This window comes from Pristiophorus japonicus, chromosome 3 (genome assembly GCF_044704955.1).
Source record: "Pristiophorus japonicus isolate sPriJap1 chromosome 3, sPriJap1.hap1, whole genome shotgun sequence".
Classification (NCBI taxonomy): Eukaryota; Metazoa; Chordata; class Chondrichthyes; family Pristiophoridae; genus Pristiophorus; species Pristiophorus japonicus.
The window spans coordinates 172,923,256-172,947,691 of record NC_091979.1 but is presented as its reverse complement, the minus strand read 5'-3'; the positions used below and the strand labels follow the sequence as shown (position 1 = coordinate 172,947,691).

Genomic DNA, 24,436 nt, shown 5'->3' with positions numbered 1-24,436 from the left:
CGGGAATCAGTCTGGTGAACCTTCGCTGCACTCCCTCAATAGCAAGAATGTCCTTCCTCAAGTTAGGAGACCAAAACTGTACACAATACTCTAGGTGTGGCCTCAACAAGGCCCTGTACAACTGCAGTAACACCTCCTGTACTCAAACCCCTTGCTATGAAGGCCAACATGCCATTTTCTTTCTTAACCGCCTGCTGTACCTACATGCCAACCTTCAATGACTGATGTACCATGACACCCAGGTCTCGTAGGACCTCCCCTTTTCCTAATCTGTCACCATTCAAATAATAGTCTGTCTCTCTGTTTTTACCACCAAAGTGGATAACCTCACATTTATCCACATTATACTTCATCTGCCATGCATTTGCCCACTCACCTAACCTAGCCAAGTCACTCTGCAGCCTCATAGCATCCTCCTCGCAGCTCACACTGCCACTCAACCTAGTGTCATCCGCAAATTTGGAGATACTACATTTAATCCCATCGTCCAAATCATTAATGTACAATGTAAACAGCTGGGGCCCCAGCACAGAACCTTGCGGTACCCCACTAGTCACTGCCTGCCATTCTGAAAAGTACCCATTTACTCCTACTCTTTGCTTCCTGTCTGCCAACCAGTTCTCAATCCACGTCAGCACACTACCCCCAATCCCATGTGCTTTAACTTTGCACATTAATCTCTTGTGTGGGACCTTGTCGAAAGCCTTCTGAAAGTCCAAATATACCACATCAACTGGTTCTCCCTTGTCCACTCTACTGGAAACATCCTCAAAAAATGTCAGAAGATTTGTCAAGCATGATTTCCCTTTCACAAATCCATGCTGACTTGGACCTATCATGTCACCTCTTTCCAAATGCGCTGCTATGACATCCTTAATAATTGATTCCATCATTTTACCCACTACTGATGTCAGGCTGTTTTCTCTCTCCCTCCTTTTTTAAAAAGTGGGGTTACATTGGCTACCCTCCACTCGATAGGAACTGATCCAGAGTCAATGGAATGTTGGAAAATGACTGTCAATGCATCCGCTATTTCCAAGGCCACCTCCTTGAGTACTCTGGGATGCAGACTATCAGGCCCTGGGGATTTATCCGCCTTCAATCCCATCAATTTCCCCAACACAATTTCCGGACTAATAATGATTTCCCTCAGTTCCTCCTTCTTACTAGACCCTCTGACCACTTTTATATCCGGAAGGTTGTTTGTGTCCTCCTTAGTGAATACCGAACCAAAGTACTTGTTCAATTGGTCTGCCATTTCTTTGTTCCCAGTTATAACTTCCCCGATTCTGACTGCAGGGGACCTACGTTTGTCTTTACTAACCTTTTTCTCTTTACATATCTATAGAAGCTTTTGCAGTCCATTTTAATGTTCCCTGCAAGCTTCCTCTCGTACTCTATTTTCCCTGCCCTAATCAAACCCTTTGTCCTCCTCTGCTGAGTTCTAAATTTATCCCAGTCCCCGGGTTCGCTGCTACTTCTGGCCAATTTGTATGCCACTTCCTTGGCTTTAATACTATCCCTGATTTCCGAGACAGGAGAGCTCGGTCACATGATATGCTCCTCCTGTACCATGTGGGAACTCAGGGACACTTCCGGTGTCCCTGACGATTACTTGTGCGGGAAGTGTATCCACCTCCAGCTCCTGACGGACCGCGTTGCGGAGTTGGAGCGGAAGGTGGATTTACTCTGGAGCATCCACGATGCTGAGAATGACGTGAGTAGCACGTGTAGCGAGTTGGTCTTACCGCAGGTGAAGGGTCCACAGCCAGCTAGGGAATGGAAGACCAGCAGGAAGAGCAGTGCAAGGAAGGTAGTCCAGGGGTCCTCTGCGGTCATCCCCCTGCAAAACAGATACACTGTTTTGGGTACTGTTGAGGAGGATGACTCATCAGGGGAGGGCAGCAGCAGCCAAATTCATGGCACTGTGCCTGGCTCTGCTGCACAGAAGGGTGGGAAAAAGAGTGGGAGAGCTATAGTGATAGGGGACTCTATTGTAAGGGGAATAGATAGGAGTTTCTGCGGCAGCAACCGAGACTCCAGGATGGTATGTTGCCTTCCTGGTGCAAGGGTCAAGGATGTCTCGGAGCGGCTGCAGAGCATTCTGGAGAGGGAGGGTGAACAGCCAGTTGTCGTGGTATATGTGGGTACCAACGATATAGGTAAGAAGCCGGAAGAGGTCCTACAAGCTGAATTTAGGGAGCTAGGAGTTAAATTAAAAAGTAGGACCTCAAAGGTAGCAATCTCTGGATTGAGCAGGGGTGCAAGAGGGAGGGATTCAAATCCCTGGGACATTGGAACCAGTTCTGGGGGAAGTGGGACCTGTACAAAAGGGACGGTCTGCACTTGGGCAGGACTGGAACTGATGTCCTCGGGGTAACATTTGCTAATGCAGTTCGGGAGTGTTTAAACTAATATGGCAGGGGGATGGGAACCTATGCAGTAAGATAGGGCGAAGTAATATGGAGTCAGAAACAGATGGTAGAAAGGTAAAAAGCAATAGTGGAAGGCTGAGTAAACAAAGGCAAGAAACAAAAAGGGCCACACTACATCATAATTCTAAAAGGACAAAGGGTGTTAAATAAACAAGCCTGAAGGCTTTGTGTCTTAATGCAAGGAGTATCCATAATAAGGTGGATGAATTAACTATGCAAATAGATGTTAACGGATATGCTGTGATTGGGATTACAGAGACGTGGCTCCAGGATGATCAGGGCTGGGAACTCAACATCCATGGGTATTCAACATTCAGGAAGGATAGAATAAAAGGAAAAGGAGTTGGGGTAGCATTGCTGATTAAAGAGGAGATTAATGCAGTAGTTAGGAAGAACATTAGCTTGGATGATGTGGAATCTATATGGGTAGAGCTGCAGAACACCAAAGGTCAAAAAACGTTAGTGGGAATTGTGTACAGACCTCCAAACAGTAGAAGTGATGTTGGGGAGGGCATCAAACATGAAATTACTTTTTATGCTATTTCTGGCCAATTTGTATGCCACTTCCTTTAATACTATCCCTGATTTTCCTTGATAGCCACGGTTGAGCCACCTTCTCTTTTTTATTTTTACGCCAGACAGGGATGTACAATTGTCGTAGTTCATCCATGCGGTCTCTAAATGTCTGCCATTGCCCATCCACTGTCAACCCCTTAAGTATCATTCGGCAATCTATCCTAGCCAATTCACGCCTCATACCTTCAAAGTTACCCTTCTTTAAGTTCTGGACCATGGTTTCTGAATTAACTGTTTCCTTCTCCATCCTAATGTAGAATTCCACCATATTATGCTTACTTTTCCCAAGGGGCCTTGCACAACGAGATTGCTAATTAATCCTCTCTCATTACACAACACCCAGTCTAAAATGGCCTCCCCACTAGTTGGTTCCTTGACATATTGGTCTAAAAAACCATCCCTTATGCACTCCAGGAAATCCTTCTCCACCGTATTGTTTCCAGTTTGGTTTGCCCAATCATATGCATATTAAAGTTACCCATGATAAATGCTGCATCTTTATTGCATGCACCCCTAATTTCCTGTTTGATGCCCTCCCCAACATCACTACTACTGTTTGGAGGTCTGTACACAACTCCCACTAGCGTTTTCTGCCCCTTGGTATTCCGTAGCTCCACCCATGCCGATTCCACATCATCCAAGCTGATGTCTTTCCTTACAATTGTATTAATTTCCTCTTTAACCAGCAACGTCACCCCGCCTCCTTTTCCTTTCAGTCTATCTTTCCTAAATGTTGAATACCTTGGATGTTGAGTTCCCAGCCTTGGTCACCCTGGAGTCATGTCTCCGTGATGCCTACCACATCGTATCCGTTAACTGCTATCTGCACAGTTAATTCGTCCACCTTATTCCGAATACTCCTCGCATTGAAGCACAGAGCCTTCAGGCTTGCCTTTTGAAGACACTTTGACCCTTTAGAATTTTGCTGTAAAGTGGTTTGCTTTGTTTTTTGCCTTGGGTTTCTCTGCCCTCCCCTTTTACTCATCTCCTTTCTGTCTTTTGTTTCTGTCTCCATTTTGCTTCCCTCTGTCTCCCTGCATTGGTTTCCATCCCCCTGCCATATTAATTTAACTCCTCCCCAACAGCATTAGCAAACACTCCCCCTCGGACATTGGTTCCGGTCCTGCCTAGGTGCAGACCGTCCAGTTTGTACTGGTCCCACCTCCCCCAGAACCGGTTCCAATGCCTAGGAATTTGAATCCCTCCCTGCTGCACCACTGCTCAAGCCACGTATTCATCTGAGCTATCTGACTAGCACGTGGCACTGGTAGCAATCCTGAGATTACTACTTTTGAGGTCCTACTTTTTAATTTAGCTCCTAGCTCCTTAAATTCGTCTCTTAGGACCTCATCCCGTTTTTTACCGATATCGTTGGTACCAATGTGCACCACGACAACTGGCTGTTCACCCTCCCTTTTCAGAATGTCCTGCACCCGCTCCGAGACATCCTTGACCCTTGCACCAGGGAGGCAACATACCATCCTGGAGTCTTGGTTGCGGCCGCAGAAACACCTATCTATTCCCCTTACAATTGAATCCCCTATCATTATCGCTCTCCCATTCTTTTTCCTGCCCTCCTGTGCAGCAGAGCCAGCCATGGTGCCTTGAACTTGGCTGCTGCTGCTCCCCCCTGATGAGTCATCCCCCCCAACAGTACTCAAAGCGGTGTATCTGTTTTGCAGGGGGATGACCGCAGGGGACCCCTGCACTACCTTCCTTGCACTGTTCTTCCTGTTGGTCTTCCATTCCCTATCTGGCTGTGGACCCTTTACCTGCGGTAAGACCAACTCGCTCCACATGCTAATCACGTCATTCTCAGCATCGTGGATGCTCCAGAGTGAATCCACCCTCAGCTCCAATTCCGCAACGCAGTCCATCAGGAGCTGGAGAAGATTACAGAAGATTACTGCGCAGTGGTGACCACCACAAGATCTGGAGGCCAGTGTAAAAAGTGACAGGACCTTGGTCAAGTAGTTAGTGTCAGTAATATTTTCATTTATTCAATGGAATAGCAATTGCAATTGTAACTGTGACCAGCTGTATATGTCCCACCCAACAGAAAGACACCCTCTCTAAAAAGTTGCATTTTCATCTTTGCAGAGGAAGGTGGCACATAATAAAAGGGAAAAAACTCGAACAGGAGGAGGCCCGGAAAATCTGCAGTCACTGACACCCTTGGAAGAGAGCTTCGCTGCTTTGATGGGTCCTGCCTGAAAAATAACAATCAGTACTGCACAAACTGAGCCCACACGCGAGGGAGAGGGTAAGTCCTGCAAATTCATCGTGGTATTTCAAATCAGCCTGCTGCCTGGCCTGCGATGTGTGAGCCTGCTCATGCCACCCAACCTGCTCCCTCTTCTGCTGCTAACTATTTTACTGTTCTGTTATCTTTTGCAGAACTTGAGGCCAACCCTGACAATGTAGAAGAAGATTCAGATGAGGATCAGCCTGAAGAGGAGAACATTTTCCAATCCAACCCTCCAGATCAAGAACATGGGGGTGAGGGGGAGGGGATGGAGCTGGATGAAGCGCCCATTGTTACACTGACTTTGGAGGAGGTGCTGCTCATGGAGGTGACAGCCCTTTCCGTGACTAGTGGTTTGTGTGTTGGTGGGACATTCCATGGTTTCACACCTTTCGAGGTTGCGGGTCCCAGTGGTGGGGTGCAGCGAGGCACACCCGTGGGGAGGAGGGGAGGGAGAGCTCGACTGCGCTCTCCTGAGGTGCAGGATCTAACAGACGTGGTTCAGACGATTCATTGAGTGTGGAGAGCATTACCCAATCACTCCTGGACGCCAGCAGTGGGGTGAGTGATGAGGTAGCGAGATTGTCGGGAGAAGTAACAGCAATGACACGAGAAATGGGGACAATATCCAGGACCATAAGTGAGGGAATAGTGGCCATGAGGGAGGGAATGTCAGAGGTAGTGCAAACCACGTCACTGACCATGAGGGAGGGAATGTTGCAGATGGTTCAGACAGTTTTGCTCAACATGACGGAGGGAATGTTGCAGGTCGTTGAGACACTGTCAGGGCGCATGAGGGACGGCATGTTGGAGTTAGCTGCTGCAATAAGGGAACACGCCCAGACCCTGTGTCCATTGACAGAATCAACTGACACTCCCACTCCAATCCCCACAGCAGTCTCGGAAGAGCCCAAAGCCGGGCCCTCCAACTTCCCGCCTGACGCCGATGCCCCCCACCCTCAAGAGATGCACAGTACCCGAGATGTTAGAAAGAATAAACTTGGTAACAAGCCCAGAAATACTGTGCCACCGTCTGTGGGCAGGGGAGGCAGAGAGTCAAAAACCAAACACAGCGGGTGGTCTTAGGCTAAGGGGGATGAGAGATGGGTGCAGCCTTTCTTTGCTGCTGTTGTTGTTGTTGTTATTATTATTGTTACTGTTGTAACTGTTCTCAAATTAAAAGTTTTTTGTAAGCTATGTAAATTTACAAGTTTATAAGTGATCTTAAATTTTTTAAGTGATCTTAAAGAGTGATATTAAAGTAAAGTTTGATACAAGAATCATTTTATTAAAGTAACGTTAGGTACATTGTAAACTTTTGAATAAAATATATTTTACATTAAAACTAAATCATGTTCCATTAACACAACACAACATTACGGAACAGCTCCTAACAATAAACATGTCCATGTGGAATAGTTGTCGCTGAGTCCTCAGGCATCAGTAAAGTGTTCACAGATGAGCTGTTGACACAAGGCTCAAGCAATCGTTAAAGGAGCACGATGGCCTGCCCTCCTCTGCCATCGTGCTCGAGCCTCAGGCACTTGCATGGCTTCCTCATCCTCGTCGTCCTCCTCCTCCTCCTCCTCCTGCTCATCACCTACATCTTCCACATCATTAACATCAGCCACTCTCACCGCAGGTGGGTCTTCCACTACCAGGTGCTGCACTTCCCTGCCCACTCCCCAGAACCCCTTATCGCTTAAGAAACTGGCTAAGTTATGCAGCATGCAGCACACAACAGTGAACTGACCGACACTCTCAGGGGAGTACAGCAAGTAGCCTCCGGAACGGTCTAGACAACGGAATCACTGTTTCAATATGCCAATGGTCCTCTCAATGATGCTGCACATCGTAATGTACGACATGTTGTATTGACAGTCAGCTTCCGTCCGGGTTACGTGCAGGGGCGTCATGAGCCAGGTGGCGAGGCCGTACCCTTTGTCTCCCAGTAGCCAGCTCTGCCCTTCTGGCTTCTGCTGCTGAAACAAGGCAGATATAAAGCTGTCACGTAGGATGAATGCAACATGGGTGCTGCCAGGGTATCTTGCATCAACTGACATGATATGACGCATATCGTCACACATGAGCTGCACATTAATGGAGTGGAAGCCTTTTCTGTTCCTGTACATCTCGGAATCCTTCAAAGGTGCTCGCAAGGTGATGTGGGTACAATCAATGCAGCCCTGTACCTTTGGGAAGCCAGCAATCCTGGAGAAGCCCACAGCCCTGTCATAGATTGCTTGGGCGGTCATGGGGAACTTTATGAAGTAATTCCTACGCGCGTATAGTGCAGCCATGATCTGGTGAATGCAGACATGTGCAGCATGTTGAGAGATGGCGCACACATCCCCAGTTGTAGCTTGAAATGATCCAGAGGCATAAACTGAAAGTGCAGCTGTAACCTTCACTTCAACTGACAAAGCAATACTCCTGACGCTTCTAGGTTGCAGGTCTGCTTTGACCAACTCACAGATCTCACTTACAACTTCTTTGCGGAAACACAGCCTTCTGACCCAGTCTGCATCACTCAGGTGGAGGTACGAAAGCCTGTCTCGATATACCCGAGATGGGTAAGGCCTCCTGCCCAGCACCCTTCGGGCTATGATGTTCCTGATGTGATGAAGTCAAATCAATTGTCTCCCAAGTAGCACCATGATGCAGAAGGCTCACACAAGTTATGGCATTGTCAGTATTGCCCCCAAACTTAAATTTAACCTTTGAAAGAAGCTCAAAATGGCAGGAAAGCAGGCAGCACAGGTTCGAAGTTGTATCGCTCCACGTCTGTATGGTTGGACCACACTCAATGGTCTTCTGACTTCTCTCTGTCACCTCCCCCCCCCCCAACCCTTGATTGGAGTCTTGTGATTTCTCTCTCTCCCTTTCCCTCCCCGGACTCCACGCCTTCTGATCGGCACCTCGCTCTCTCTCTCCTCCGCCCCACCAACCCCACCGCCCCTGCCCCCCCCCGACGGCTTATTTCGTAGCCGAGCCCCGAACCCCTGTGTCTGGGCGCGGGGCCGATTTTGCCGGCCAAACCTACGACCCTCCAGCCCTGCTTCAAAATGATTGCTGGTGGCATGTGAGTAAGTTAAAAAATGAGAGAACTTCTGAAATCCAACAAATTTACACTTCTACATTGACAGGTTAAAAAAAAGTAGAACTTTATTATTGATTTTGACAGTGTTCTTGACTCCCTCCAAAATCTTTGATTTAAAATCAATGGCATCTTTCAGTGCAGGTTTGTGAATGTGCACTGGTTTTCTTAACTCACCAGAGGGTTTTTCAGGAGTGGCCAGATACACCGACCTAAGAGAAAAAAATGTTGGCCAAACTGCGAACAATTGAAAAAACCGGCGCAGACATGAGGGAATGATGACATTAAAAAAAACTGGCCAAAAAAAGTCAGTTACGTTGGCGCAGATCGCAGGGGGAAACTTGGAAAAAAAATACACCCAAAAAAACGGCGGCGCCAAAATAGCAGGGAAAACTGAGCCCTATGTGTGTAATGTATGCACCTGTGAGCATGCTCACAGCATTGTGAGTGGCTAAGCCAATCATGTGATGTTCATAAGACTCAATAAAACCCTAGTCAATCAGGTATGCAGTTGTGAGCCTGGTGGATGAACCGGTAATGTGTAGTTTGGTTGTTAAACCTTTGTTAATAAACCAACTAGTTCTTAACAGCAATGTGTTGCTATGAATTCTTAAGCAAAGAACCCATGAAGCAAATAAATTACAATGAGGTTGGCTCTGAATGATCTGAAAGAGACTAGGGACAGACATTAAATGCTGCCTTGTAAGCATCACCTACATCTCAAGAACCAATTTTTAACATAAGAATAATCAAGGACAAGAAAAAAACATTGTCCCATCAAGCTTCTCTCTCTAATACCCACATCCAATTGCATTTTGAACATTCAATAATATCTTTGCCTCTACGAACGCTATCTGGCAGATTATTCCAAATGTTTATCATCCTTTGAGTAAAAAAAAACCTTCATAATAGCTATTTTAAGTTGACTTCCTCTCCCCGCGGTTGTGTGAAAAATATTAAAGGATATGGGGAAAGGACAGGCAAATGGGAATGAAGTAAATAGTTTCAGTTGGAGCTGAAGCCAACTCAAGCACAGTGGCTCAACGGGCTCCTTCTTTGCTGCTATTTATATAATTTTATAGTGTCAGAGAACATAGTTTATATGGTCAAAAAGAGAACCAACAGAAATAAGCAAAAATAATGTTCAATAAAATCATAGTTTAATTTTACCTATCCTTTTGACCGTAACTATCTATTACTTTTTGTTGCCTACCACATTTACAGCTTGGCTCCAAATTAGTTTCCTTTGGATGACTTGACTGTTTACTGCAAGGCTAGAAGCCAAAAGCTTAAACGGTTTTCTCAGTACTGCATATAATTCTACATTTGCAATGTGCCCATGGGATTCTGTTGCTGGGTTCACCTTTGGAGACCAAGTAAGATATAACTGAAGCTCGAATTGGCTCCAGCAGCAAGTTGCCTGCCTGAGGCACTATGTGATGACGATAGAATCATGCAGCACAGAAGGAGGCCATTTGGCCCATTGTGCTGTGCCGTCTCTTTGAAAGAGCTATCCAATTAGTCCCACTCTCTTACCGTTTCCCCACAGCCTTTCTTTTTTCCCTTTTCGAGCAGTTATCCAATTCTCATTTAAAAGGTACTATTTAATTTGTTCCCAGCACCCTTTCAGGCAGTGCATTCCGGATCATAACAACTTGCTGCATAAAACAAATTCTCCCCATCTCGCCTCTAGTTCTTTTACCAATTATCTTAAATCTGTGCCCTCTGGTTACTGACCCTCTTAACAGTGGAAACAGTTTCTCTGTATTTACTCTATCAAAACCCTTCATAATTTTGAACACCTCTATTAAATCTAGATAGAATCAGGAAATATTGAAGTTAACAGAACCATAACACTTACTCAGACATGTAGTCAACCAGTTGGTCAAAGAATGGTTTGTCCTTGTGATCCTTGTAGAACTCTTCTGCCATCTCCCTATTTAGTGTTTTTTCGTCCATCTGTGATATAACAAAGCCTTTTTCTTCAATCTTCTGTACAATCTCTTCTGCCAAAATCCAAAGCAAATGCACAGAAAATGTTTAGCACGTCAGCAAAAGCTGGGTCTATTTTAATCTGAAAGGCTGCAAGAATAGCTGGTGGGAGGAAATGAAATATCAAAATGGTGTTTGTGTGGATTAAGAAACCAGAATCTCAAAGATGGGAAAACACTAAAGTTGCATTTTGGTCCTTTAGGGTAGGTTACTCTGAGCACTATTTTTAAAGCTTTCATTAACAAGCTCAGGTAAATTTCCCAAATGCATTATCTCAATAAAATGTTTCAACTGTTTGGAGGTATTTAAAAACGAGGTAAACATAATAGAGTAAAAACTCTAGGATATCAGTTGATTCAACAATGACAATCTGTAATGCACTGAACTAAAAATCCTGTTCTTTCATCCCCTCCCCCCCTTTCCCTGTCCCCGCACCTGTTTAAAATCTGATACATCTCTAACTTTTTCCAATTCTGACGAAAGGTCACCGACCTGAAACGTTAACTCTGTTTCTCTCTCCACAGATGCTGTCTGACTTGCTAAGTATTTCCAGCATTTTCTGTTTTATTTCAGATTTCCAGCATCCGCAGTATTTTGCTTTTGTAAAAATCCTCATCCTTGTTTACTATTTCCTCCATAGATTTGTCATAGCCCACCTTTGCGCTTTCAGCCCTGGCTCAGTTGGTCATCATCCTCATCATCATCATCATAGGCAGTCCCTCGAATCGAGGATGACTTGTTTCCACGTCAAAAAATTCACAGGTGTTTCAATAAAGAACCTAATATTCCAGGTCCCAAACTAAATCTTGAAGGGTGGAAGATGCCTGTGTGTGGATTTTTTTAACGTGTGGTGGCTGTTGCACACCAGCCACCACACGGGCTTGACAGAGCTAGGTCTTGGTCCAGTGGCAAGGATTACCCAAGACTAACTGGAGACCAGCTCTGCTGCACGGACCGAATGCGCACACATATCGCAGTGTGGGCTGGCCCGTACTGCCCCTGGGCCCTCGCCTCTTCTGGGCCCCAAACTCACGCCTCTCCTGGGCCCCGATCACATCCCTCTACAATCTCTTGCCTCTCCTTCGCCTCGGCCTCGCCGCTCCTGCTGTACCTGCCCACGTTCCAATCACCGACCTGGATCTTGGTGATGTCCCTCTTCACTGCCGGTACTCTCCTGCTCCAGCACGTGCTGCTCCCTGGAGTGGTATGCCATCACACTGCTCCTTCCATTTCCCGGCCTGCTCCAATGGTGCTCACAGGCCGAGGACTGCTCAGCCTGCTGGGCCAAGAGTACCTCTTGACTCCCCAAGGCCTTTCCACCTTCTACAAGGCACAAGTCAAGAGTGTGATGGAATACTCGCCACTTGCCTGGATGAGTGCAGCTCCAACAACACTGATGAAGCTCAACACCATCTCGTACAAAGTAGCCCGCTTGATTGGCAAACCATCCACCATTTTAAACATTCATTCCCTCCACTACCAGCGTACCGTGGCTGCAGTGTGTACCATCTACAAGATGCACTGCAGTAACTCGCCAAGACTTCTTCAGCAGCACCTCCAAAACCCGTGACCTCTAACACTTAGAAGGACAAAGGCAGCAGACGCATGGGAACACCATCACCTGAAAGTTCCCCTCCAAGTTACACACCATCCTGACTTGGAAATATATCGCTGTTCCTTCATCACCGCTGTAGCAAGATACTGGAACTCCCTCCCTAACAACACTAAGGGAGTACTTCCACCACATGGACTGCATTGGTTCAAGAAGGGGGCCATCACCACCTTCTCAAGGACAATTAGGGATGGGCAATAAATACTGGCCTTGCCAGTGATGCCCACATTACAGGAACTCATTTAAAAAATATAACCCTCGCCTCTGAATCAGAAAGTTGTGGGTTCAAGTCCCACTCCAGGGAATTGAGCATAAAAATCTAGTCTGACACTCTAGTGCAGTGCTGAGGGAGTGTTACATTGTTGGAGGGGCCGTCCTTTGGATGAGATGTTAAACCGAGGCCTTGTCTGCCCTATGGCACTATTTCGAAGAAGAGCTGGGGAGTTATCCCTGGTGTCCTGGCCAATATTTATCCTCAATCAACATCACTAAAACAGATTATCTGGTCATTATCACATTACTGTTTGTGGGAGCTTGTTGTGCGCAAATTGGCTGCTGCATTTTCTATATTACAACAGTGACCACATTTCAAAAAGTATTTCATTGGCTGTATAGTGCTTTTGGACATAAGAACATAAGAAATAGGAGCAGGAGTAGGCCAGAGGGCATCTCGAGCCTGCTCCGCCATTCAATAAGGTCATGACTGAACCGATCATTGACTCAGCTCCACTTCCCTGCCCACTCCCCATAACCCCTTATCGCTTAAGAAACTGTCTATTTCTGCCTTAAATGTATTTAATGTCCCAGCTTCCACAGCTCTCTGAGGCAGTGAAATCCACAGATTCACAACCTTCTGAGAGAAGAAATTTCCCCTCATCTCAGTCTGAATGGGCAGCCCCTTATCCTAAGATCATGCCCTCTAGTTCTAGTCTCCCCCCCGCCAGTGGAAACATCCTCTCTGCATCCACCTTGTCCAGCTCCCTCATAATCTTATACGTTTCTTTAAGATCACCTCTCATTCTTCTGAATTCCAATGAGTAGAGGCCCAACCTACTCAACCTTTCCTCATAAGTCAACCCACTCATCCCCAGGATCAAACTAGTGAACCTTCTCTGAACTGCCTCCACAGCAAGTATATCCTTTCATAAATATGAAAATCAAAACTGCAAGCAGTATTCCAGGTGTGGCCTCATCAATACCCTGTACAGCTGTAACAAGACTTCGCTGCTTTTATACTCCATCCCCTTTGCAATAAAGGCCAAGATTCCATTGGTTATGAAAGGTGCTATATAAATGCAAGTCCTTCTCTGCAATCTATTCCAGGTTCCTGTGCAAGTCCAGATTTTCTGCTCTTCTCCACCACTGATGGCACAAACTTCACCCATCGGAGTTCTACACAACGGGACAGTCTCCCCAGATCTCGCCACCTTGCTACGTCTCTTTCAACACTTTCAAATGCCTACTTAAAGTCTACCTCTCTGATCAGTCCTTTAGTGATTTTGTTTCCTACTCAACCTGCATTCTGCTTCTGTGAAATGCCTTGAGATGTTTATTACATTAAAGGAGCTGTATAAATACGAGTCATTATTGTTTGATTTCACAACTGATGTTCCTGTGATCGCAACAGACCTTCTGCCATTGTGTTCGATGAGAGCATTTGTTCACTGATGTCTATACTTCACCCGATTTACCTTTGTGTTCCTCCAGAGCATCAGGTTTGATGACAGCCAGGGTGTGCTCCATTGAGAAGAAGAACTTCAGCTCCTTTTCTGCTTCCTTTGACGTCCTACTGCCGTGCAACTGGTTGATTAGAACAGTTTCTACTGCAAACTGTGCTCGTAAACTACAGAAGGAATGAAACAAGTACATCAATTAAAACAACACAAACTCTCCTAGCAGGAATTTCAAAAATGTTTTAGGAAGGTCTTCTATTAGAAAAATTTGAGGCTTGTTAAAGATTTCCAAGTAATTACATCAGATTTACAGAGCTAACCTCCTTTTGCAAAGTTGCATCAAGTTTGATATCACAATAAGATGCAGGGTGAAACTCCATCTGCACTGCCCTATCCACCAGTCCTAAGTCCAATATAGCACAGGATACACAGTAATGCTTGACGGCTGAGGAAGCTACTAACAAACCAATAAACAACATAAAAAATGGTATCAGTGGCCTTCGTGGTGAGGTTGAGCTGCACAGCCAGGAAAAACTCTGGCTTCAACACCAATGCTTATAGTTCCATGACTGGCGCTGCCAAAGTCAAGGCTGCCATCATTGGCACCGTTCTCCATCAGGAACGCCCGATGGCAGATTCACCCCTACAAAGTGGGCAAAGCTGCTTTATGCTTGCACTGATATTATCACTCACATTAGTAACTGGAAGAAGAGGTTCCCGATTGTTTGTGCTGTTTTATTTTCTCATTTAACTTTGCAAAGAAATTGCAGGAGAAACTTGATGAGTGATTTTAGCGTATTACTGGCTTTTCAAATGGCAATAAAGAACTATGTATTTGGCACAAATAAAGTATTTCTTTGATCCAACATACCTCATCATCATCATCATCATAGGCAGTCCCTCAGAATCGAGGAAGACTTGCTTCCACTAAAAAAGTGAGTTCTTAGGTAATTGAACAGTCCAATATGGGAATTACAGTCTCTATCACAGGTGGGACAGACAGTCGTTGAAGGAAGGGGTGGGTGGGGAGTCTGGTTTGCCACACGCTCTTTCCGCTGTCTGCGCTTGTTTTCTGCGTGCTCTCGGCGACAAGACTCGAAGCGCTCAGCGCCCTCCCGGATGCTTTGCCTCCATTTAGGGCGGTCTTTGGCCAGGGACTCTCAGGTGTTGGTGGGGATGTTGCACTTTATCAAGGAGGCTTTAAGGGTGTCCTTGAAACGTTTCATCTGGCCACCTGGGGCTCGCTTGCCATGTAGGAGTTCCAAGTAGAGCGCTTGCTTTGGGAGTCTTGTGTCAGGCATGCAAAAAATCTGGCCATCCCAACGGAGCTGGTCGAGTGTGGTCAGTGCTTCAATGCTGGGGATATTGGCCTGATCGAGGATGCTAACGTTGGTGCGTCTGTCCTCCCAGGATTTGCAGGGTCTTGCGGAGACATCGCGATGGTATTTCTCCAGCGATTTGAGGTGTCTACTGTATATGGTCCACGTCTCTGAGCCAAGTCCCTCCAGTTAGACCCTCGCTTCTCGCTCCCCACAGACGACTCAACTGCTCCAACCGACCCCCGCGATCTCAACGGTGGTGAGCCTCCGACCAGCTTTATTCACAGGTTTGGGCCTACCTCACACGTGAGCCTTCCCTCCGGCGACACTCGGGCCCTCATCCATCGGAGATGTCCTGGCCTTCATCCATCAGCAGCGCTCAGGCCTTCACCTATCGGCGACGTCCTGGCCTTCACCCATCGATCGATTCAACATATAACATACATTTAAAGAGACTTTGCCAATGTTTTCTTAAGGAATATACTGTTCAATTTTCCCTCCAATTTTCTCCCCTTTCTTCTTCTCTCCTGAAGGTAGTGACTTCTGCTGGGGTACAGTTCTATGCCCTTCAAATAGCCCTTCTGTACTTTGTCAAATGGCCTTTCTTTATATGTGGATGCCTGGACAATGACTGTCGGTGGGCTGTTTGACCATTATTATCTGGGCTTATTGGTTGGACTATCTGTTGTGTATGCACGCCTGTTTACTGCGTGATGTCTGTAACACTGTTATGCAACACTGAATGTACCCTTACACTGTACACACCTTACCTGTACACCAGAGGGTGCTGCTGCTGGAGACCTAAGGGTTATCTGCACACTGCAGGTAACCCAATATAAAAAGGTACTCACAGCTTGTTGTCATCACTCGGGAGCTGCAAATAAAGGACTACAGGTCTACACAGTTTATGTATCATTACCCTGCCTCGTGGAGTCATTACTAAAGGTGCCTACATACACTACACTATCCTCACCCTGCATCCCTGCACTTGCACTTTGGAGCAAGGGTCATGAGCCAGTACTCAGGACCATAAAACCTGCAGATTTCTTTCCTTCCTGTCCCTAGCTGAGGAGCACAGTGACCAATTTCAGCACTTTTGTTACCATTGCCTTGGCTGAGACCAACTATCTCAGTGCAGACCATGAATCGAACCTTAGTTCTGTTTGAACTATAAGTTTCAGTGCTACACCAGGAGGTTCATCTATCCACTGAGCCATCAGGGGAACCAACACTGCTTATTCTTATCAAGCACCTGAAACAGCAGAGTACAATATTGTGCAGACAGGTTTACATGTTCTTGCCTAACTTTAACAAATAAATTTATTCGCAGAGACTACAAAGAAAATCCTGCAGGTAATTTAAAGGACAAACCTTTCAGGGGCTTCCTCTTTTGCCTGATTCACATCCTTGGGTCCTAGCAGATTCTTCCAGCGTTCAACTGCATCTTTGCTGGCAAGAGCCAAGGCTAGCACAGGCCCACTGCAACAAAATACAGATTAACTACAATGCCAGATCTAAACTGCTGTCAAAAGGTTGGGGAGTAAAAACAAACAGGTTTCTTTAAAATATAGATAGATGAATGGAGTGCCATTCTAGAACAAAAGTATTCAACAAGATGGAAGACCACCAGACAGGGCCATTTGTTTTTGAGTGTTTTTCATCATAATTTTGAGGACATTTTTTCTCTCCAATCAAAAGAAAACACCCCAGATGCAAAATGATTGGGTGTGGGCTCCGCTGAGTGGAACTGCTGTCCACCTCAGCCCCAAATCCTGGAAACAGTATCATTTCCAGGGCTGGGGTGGACTGCCAGCACCTGCAAGAATCTGCCCTTTTAATTCACCCTTTTAAGGCTGAGCTGCTCACCTCAGGTCCCACTACGCCCAATGGAACCAAAGACGAAAAATAACTTTTCCTCCAAAGGAAGCCATTTAGCCTCTAGATGAGGCTTCGGATTGAATACCTTAGTGTTGTAAAGGTTTACAGCCTTTCAGAATGTCTCAAAGGGACCTCAAACCTGCTCTCAGTTGATTTGAATTTTGCCAAAGCTTCTTTTTAAGGACAACATTTCTCAGAAAGGACTGGGGGCTCCCCGACACGTTCCCTTGATGCAGGAGGTTGCTGGAGGATCCACCATGGTCTCCCTCTACCCGATTTCTGCCCTAGCAATTGTGGGATACTGAGATATTTCCTCCACTAAAGGATTATAGGGCAATGTCTACAACAACCATTTATGTTGCTAAAAACGTATTAATTAAAGAATACAACTTTATTGAATTACTCCATAATGTCCAAAATTCACCCTGTTAAATTCAGGTGCCGCTTGTTTGTATGTTAACATGTTTAGAGGCAGCCTGAGAGCAGATGTATTGTATAAAATGCTTCCTTACATGATACTATGAAGTTCTGCTCCAGTGACATTTTATGGATGAATAGCGCCCTCGCATTTACTGTTAAGGGGTATGGAGAGAAAACAGGAGTGGGGTACTGAGGGAATGATCAGCCATGGTGGTGCAGGCTCGAAGGGCCGAATGGCCTACTCCTGCACCTATTTTCTATGTTTCTATGTTCCTCATGATGTTACATCAGGTGAAAGTGAATACTTTTAAATTACCTTTAAGCTATGACACACTATAACAAGGAACACCTGAGACACAACAATAGCAAAAAAATATCTTCTTAACATTCAGGATTATGGAACCATTCAGTGGGATATACCGTGACTTAAACACATCAGTTGGCATTATTACAGCAACTTGCATTTGTGTGGAGCCTTCAATTTCCCGGGATAGGGGACTTGGCCAAAGACATAGGCAAAAATAAGGGTTTAATAAAGGCTTTTAAAGGAGACGAACGAAGTAGTAAGATGAAAAAGAGATTTCAGGAGGTAGTTCTAGAGAGCTGGCCGAAAGATGGTTGAAAGTTCTACCACCAAGTAAGGAACATACAGAAAGGAGGGTGCACAGGAGCCCAGAGGCAGAAGATCATGTTTCACAGTTTGATACATAGAATTAGAGGAGATTGTAGCGCTAGAGTGGGGAGTGGCCATGGAGAGATTTGTAAACGATGACGAGGGTTTCGAATTTGATGCTTTAGCAGACAGCCAGCCATTGGAAGTAAGCGTGATAGATGAGTGGGATCTAGTGAGGGACAGGATGCAGACAGCTGAGATATGGATAAGTCAGGATTTGATATAGGGTAGAGTTCAGGTGATCAGGAAGGAGAGTGTACAAGAAGTTAGGTAATGGAAGCATGGATAAAGGGGTTCAATGGAAGAGGTGAGATAGCTGGAAAGTTTAGCAATGCTCTGGAAGCGGTAAAATGTTTATAACTTAGCAATTTTAATAGAATACTGTATTTTTCATAGCTAGTCAATTGGCTACCAATTAGAAAAGGAACATTTTTATCCCTGAAATTGTTTCCTGCAAGTCATTCAATAGTCAAAATTTCTCTTTCTATTAGCCACAAATATGGTCAAATTGGTTACCGTACCAATTGTGTACACAATAGATTCACCAATGTACAACTGCCCTGTGAGACTGCATAACGGATTCTAAAATATACTAAAGTCCCTAAATATAGCCAAAGGCTACATGGAACTGACTGGGAATTGATACCTGGTCATGTTCTGAAGAAGTGCTGGGAAGTAGTCTTCCTCTGTGTGCTCTCTGTAAAATCCATAAACCTGTTGCTCTGTCAGTGAGACCTCCTTCTGCAGGGCTATCATAAATCCAGCCTCAGCAATCTTCTGCAGGATATCATCTGCAGGTCAGGGATAAAGGATTAATATTAGACAGATCAGCATGGACGATGTAGAATGACAAACATCTAGGCATTCATATTTTTAGAATGCCTGAGAGGTTCAATGGGTTTAAAATTAAAGTGTGTTGATGGCAAGACCATGCATGATATTATAATGCATGCAGTCATGTAGTGCAACTTATGTGTTTTCACCGAGCAATGATGTACCTGGCTGGAATACCATCGAAAAGATCGCTAAGATCCTGACGATACTTTGGGCGGAAGTTTAGTGAAAAAAATGGAGAGAAAAAAATGCCCGGTGGAAAAAATGGGCATTACACACCGATTCTGGGTGGCAGCGGGTAGAAGGTCAGATCCTGGGCGACAAATGCGATCCTCAGCAAAGTACCGCCAAGGTTAGATTCAGGGAGGGGGGAAACGGGAAAAAAAATCTTCAACAAATGAAAAACAAATCATGACAAATCCTTCAGAGGACCCTATCAAACAAAATCACTGCAAAAGAATTAAAGCAAACCATTTAACTCACCTTTTCTTTCAGGTCTTCATATCTACCGTTCAGGTAAGACCGGCCTCCAAGCAGCGGTCTTTTCTGCTGCTGGAGCGGAGGACCGCCTGGACCAATCTCGGGAGGGTGCTGGCAAGAGGACTTTTGTCGGCATTGCACACCGGCGCATACCAGTGGAGCCCTCCCCAGTGGTCTCCTCACACCACCAGCGTGAGGGCCTCACCAAACTCGCGGAAGGGAGAGTGCCGAAATAACAGGGAGCCCGCCTAGAAAACTCGGTGGCAGCCAACGGTAAGTTCACCAAATACGGGCCCATAGAATCATAGAAATTTACAGCACAGAAGGGGGCCATTCTACCCATCATGTCTGCGCCGGCCGAATATGAGCGCTCAAGCCTAATCTCACTTTCTAGCTCTTGGATCGTAGCCTTGCACATTATGGCACTGTTAGTGCATTGTCAAGTACTTTTTAAATGTATGAGGGCTTCTGCCTCTTCCACCCTTTCAGGCAGAGAGTTCCAGATACCCACCACTCTCTGAGTGAAAAGTACTGGCATTGGAGGTACAGATGTTTGCTGGGAGCTGCAGCCTGCTACTTTGTTGAGTCTCTTCAGCCGAGAGTGAGAGCTCTGGGACACCGAGCCTCCAGCTTCAGGGAGAGGCAGTGGTTCCGCACAAAAAACATTCAAAGTTATTTCAAACACAGCACACTCTGTTGGATAGTTAAATATTTTGTCATGTGCATCTTTATTACTCTACAAACTTCAAGTGGGAGAAATTTTCACATTCCAAAGCTGCTAATGACCATTAAAATCATTTTTTTCAATTCCTCTGAAGCGCGATGGGACATTTTCCATACTGGAGCTGTTATATGGGCATGGGCTTGTTTTTCAAATGTTAACAAATATGATGTAATTGGGATTACGGAGACGTGGCTCCAGGATGATCAGGGCTGGGAACTCAACATTCAGGGGTATTCAACATTCAGGAAGGATAGAATAAAAGGAAAAGGAGGTGGGGTAGCATTGCTGGTTAAAGAGGAGATTAATGCAATAGTTAGGAAAGACATTAGCTTGGATGATGTGGAATCTATATGGGTAGAGCTGCAGAACACCAAAGGGCAAAAAACGTTAGTAGGAGTTGTGTACAGACCTCCAAACAGTAATAGGGATGTTGGGGAGGGCATCAAACAGGAAATTAGGGGTGCATGCAATAAAGGTGTAACAGTTATAATGGGTGACTTTAATATGCACATAGATTGGGCTAGCCAAATTGGAAGCAATACGGTGGAGGAGGATTTCCTGGAGTGCATAAGGGATGGTTTTCTAGACCAATATGTTGAGGAACCAACTAGGGGGGAGGCCATCTTAGACTGGGTGTTGTGTAATGAGAGAGGATTAATTAGCAATCTCATTGTGCGAGGCCCCTTGGGGAAGAGTGACCATAATATGGTGGAATTCTGCATTAGGATGGAGAATGAAACAGTAAATTTAGAGACCATGGTCCAGAACTTAAAGAAGGGTAACTTTGAAGGTATGAGGCGTGAATTGGCTAGGATAGATTGGCGAATTATACTTAGGGGGTTGACTGTGGATGGGCAATGGCAGACATTTAGAGACCGCATGGATGAATTACAACAATTGTACATTCCTGTCTGGCGTAAAAATAAAAAAGGGAAGGTGGCTCAACCGTGGCTATCTAGGGAAATCAGGGATAGTATTAAAGCCAAGGAAGTGGCATACAAATTGGCCAGAAATAGCAGCGAACCTGGGGACTGGGAGAAATTTAGAACTCAGCAGAGGAGGACAAAGGGTTTGATTAGGGCAGGGAAAATGGAGTACGAGAAGAAGCTTGCAGGGAACATTAAGGCGGATTGCAAAAGTTTCTATAGGTATGTAAAGAGAAGAAGGTTAGTAAAGACAAACGTAGGTCCCCTGCAGTCAGAATCAGGGGAAGTCATAACGGGGAACAAAGAAATGGCAGACCAATTGAACAAGTACTTTGGTTCGGTATTCACTAAGGAGGATACAAACAACCTTCCGGATATAAAAGGGGTCAGAGGGTCTAGTAAGGAGGGGGAACTGAGGGAAATCTTTATTAGTCGGGAAATTGTGTTGGGGAAATTGATGGGATTGAAGGCCGATAAATCCCCAGGGCCTGATGGACTGCATCCCAGAGTACTTAAGGAGGTGGCCTTGGAAATAGCGGATGCATTGACAGTCATTTTCCAACATTCCATTGACTCTGGATTAGTTCCTATGGAGTGGAGGGTAGCCAATGTAACCCCACTTTTTAAAAAAGGAGGGAGAGAGAAAACAGGGAATTATAGACCGGTCAGCCTGACCTCAGTAGTGGGTAAAATGATGGAATCAATTATTAAGGATGTCATAGCAGTGCATTTGGAAAATGGTGACATGATAGGTCCAAGTCAGCATGGATTTGTGAAAGGGAAATCATGCTTGACAAATCTTCTGGAATTTTTTGAGGATGTTTCCAGTAAAGTGGACAAAGGAGAACCAGTTGATGTGGTATATTTGGACTTTCAGAAGGCTTTCGACAAGGTCCCACACAAGAGATTAATGTGCAAAGTTAAAACACATGGGATTGGGGGTAGTGTGCTGACGTGGATTGAGAACTGGTTGTCAGACAGGAAGCAAAGAGTAGGAGTAAATGGGTACTTTTCAGAATGGCAGGCAGTGACTAGTGGGGTACCGCAAGGTTCTGTGCTGGGGCCCCAGCTGTTTACATTGTACATTAATGATTTAGACGAGGGGATTAAATGTAGTATCTCCAAATTTGCGGATGACATTAAGTTGGGTGGCAGTGTGAGCTGCGAGGAGGATGCTATTAGGCTGCAGAGTAACTTGGATAGGTTAGGTGAGTGGGCAAATGCATGGCAGATGAAGTATAATGTGGATAACTGTGAGGTTATCCACTTTGGTGGTAAAAACAGAGAGACAGACTATTATCTGAATGGTGACAGATTAGGAAAAGGGGAGGTGCAACGAGACCTGGGTGTCATGGCACATCAGTCATTGAAGGTTAGCATGCAGGTACAGCAGGCGGTTAAGAAAGCAAATGGCATATTGGCCTTCATAGCGAGGGGATTTGAATACAGGGGCAGGGAGGTGTTGCTACAGTTGTACAGGGCCTTGGTGAGGCCACACCTGGAGTATTGTGTACAGTTTTGGTCTCCTAACTTGAGGAAGGACATTCTTGCTATTGAGGGAGTGCAGCGAAGATTCACCAGACTGATTCCCGGGATGGCGGGACTGACCTATCAAGAAAGACTGGATCAACTGGGCTTGTATTCATTGGAGTTCAGAAGAATGAGAGGGGACCTCATGGAAACGTTTAAAATTCTGACGGGTTTAGACAGGTTAGATGCAGGAAGAATGTTCCCAATGTTGGGGAAGTCCAGAACCAGGGGTCACAGTCTGAGGATAAGGGGTAAGCCATTTAGGACCGAGATGAGGAGAAACTTCTTCACCCAGAGAGTGGTGAACCTGTGGAATTCTCTACCACAGAAAGTAGTTGAGGCCAATTCACTAAATATATTCAAAAGGGAGTTAGATGAAGTCCTTACTACTCGGGGGGTCAAGGGTTATGGCGAGAAAGCAGGAATGGGGTACTGAAGTTTCATGTTCAGCCATGAATGGCGGTGCAGGCTAGAAGGGCTGAATGGCCTGCTCCTGCACCTATTTTCTATGTTTCTATGTTTCTCCAAGATTGTTTTACATCTGCAACAAAGTGTGACACTTTGACGGACAGAAGACATTTTTTTAACCCAGAGAGTGGTGAAAAGGTGGAACTCGCTACCACATGGAGTAGTTGAGGCGAATAACATGGATACATTTAAGGGGAAACTTGATAAACATATGAGAAAGGAATAGAAGGATATGTTGATAGGGCTAGATGAAGGGTGAGATGAAGATGGCTGAGAGGAGGCTTTGGCCTGTTTCTGTGCTGTAAATTCCATGCCTGTGAGTGCATGGTCATATACAGAGCCATTTATGATGCAGTGCTAACGAAATGGTTCTCACCTTTTTTCTCCTTTAAGATATCAGGCCTGATTAGAGCCAGGGTCTTCTCCACCCTCTCGCCTTGACGAGCCTGATTCTGAGCCTCAGAAGCAGCTCCGAAGTTGGGGAAGAAGAAGGCAAGCTCCCTGCTGGCCTGGTCCGTGTCATCACTTCCATGAACTGCATTGAATAGATTTTCAGTACCATACAGAGCTCGGAGGCTTTGGGAGAAAATCGATTAAGAATTAGAAAGCACTCAGGAAATCAACTGAAGGCCTTTTGTAACTTCAATGTTATGATTCAAAGCAGTTTAACAGCAATTAGTTGGCACACATAAAACGTGCCATAAATATTGGTGTCTTTTGTTTGAAAACTTTTATTGCATTTATATAATAGGGTAAGTCCTCTTCTTTTTAAGGTATTCGCTCCCCTGCTCTAGATCTTTCTGTACTGTGCATTTAACAAGAACATAAGAAATAGGAGCAGGACTAGGCCAGCTGGCTCCTCGAGCCATCTCCGCCATTTAATAAGATCATGGCTGATCTGATTATGGGCTCAGCTCGACTTCCCTGCCCACTCCCCATAACCCTTTATTCGTTCAAAAATCTGTCTATCTCCGCCTTAAATATATTCAATGACCCAGCCGCCACAGCTCTCTGGGGCAGAGAATTCCATAGATTTACAACCCTCTGAAGGAAGTAATTCCTCCTCATCTCAGTTTTAAATGGGTGGCCCCTTATTCTGAGACCATGGGCTAGAACCTCTACCTTTTTTTGCATGCTTAACACCCACTTAACGCCCATTTTACCACTGAAATGACGTATAACGCCCATATATCACCCATTCTGGCACAAAATGGAACTGACGGGCTTTTTTAGGAGACTAATTGCCAAGTGTTATTTTTCCAATGAGCATAATGGTGAGAAAAAATATCACTGCCCGCCCACTTTTTTGGGGCGGAATCAGCAGAATGGGCGAATTCAACGCCTATAGTATCGCCCAGCATTACTTTCCACACGGAATTAATGGCGAGATTCAGTATTAACGCCCGGCGACTGTTTTTGTCATAAAGAGCATATTTACCCAAGCTAGCAGCCATGGAGATCACCCATCTTCAATTTCATCACCTCGCACACATATCGGCCACAATATCGCTCGCTCAAAAAACCGCTCACAAAAAGTGGAACTAACCGGAACGA

At 45.4% G+C, this 24,436-nt stretch overlaps 1 protein-coding gene across 1 annotated transcript in view; it reads right to left on the bottom strand.

Moving 5' to 3' along the window:
• nme9 (NME/NM23 family member 9) overlaps positions 1-24,436 on the bottom strand; it is a 149,412-nt gene that overhangs the window by 94,982 nt on the left and 29,994 nt on the right. The window contains exons 9-13 of the mRNA XM_070873791.1: positions 23,259-23,458; positions 18,567-18,711; positions 16,321-16,428; positions 13,649-13,800; positions 10,215-10,359 (exon numbers count right to left, since the gene is read on the bottom strand). Coding sequence (XP_070729892.1) covers positions 10,215-10,359; positions 13,649-13,800; positions 16,321-16,428; positions 18,567-18,711; positions 23,259-23,458 — 750 coding nt within the window. The remainder of the gene's footprint in view (positions 1-10,214; positions 10,360-13,648; positions 13,801-16,320; positions 16,429-18,566; positions 18,712-23,258; positions 23,459-24,436) is intronic.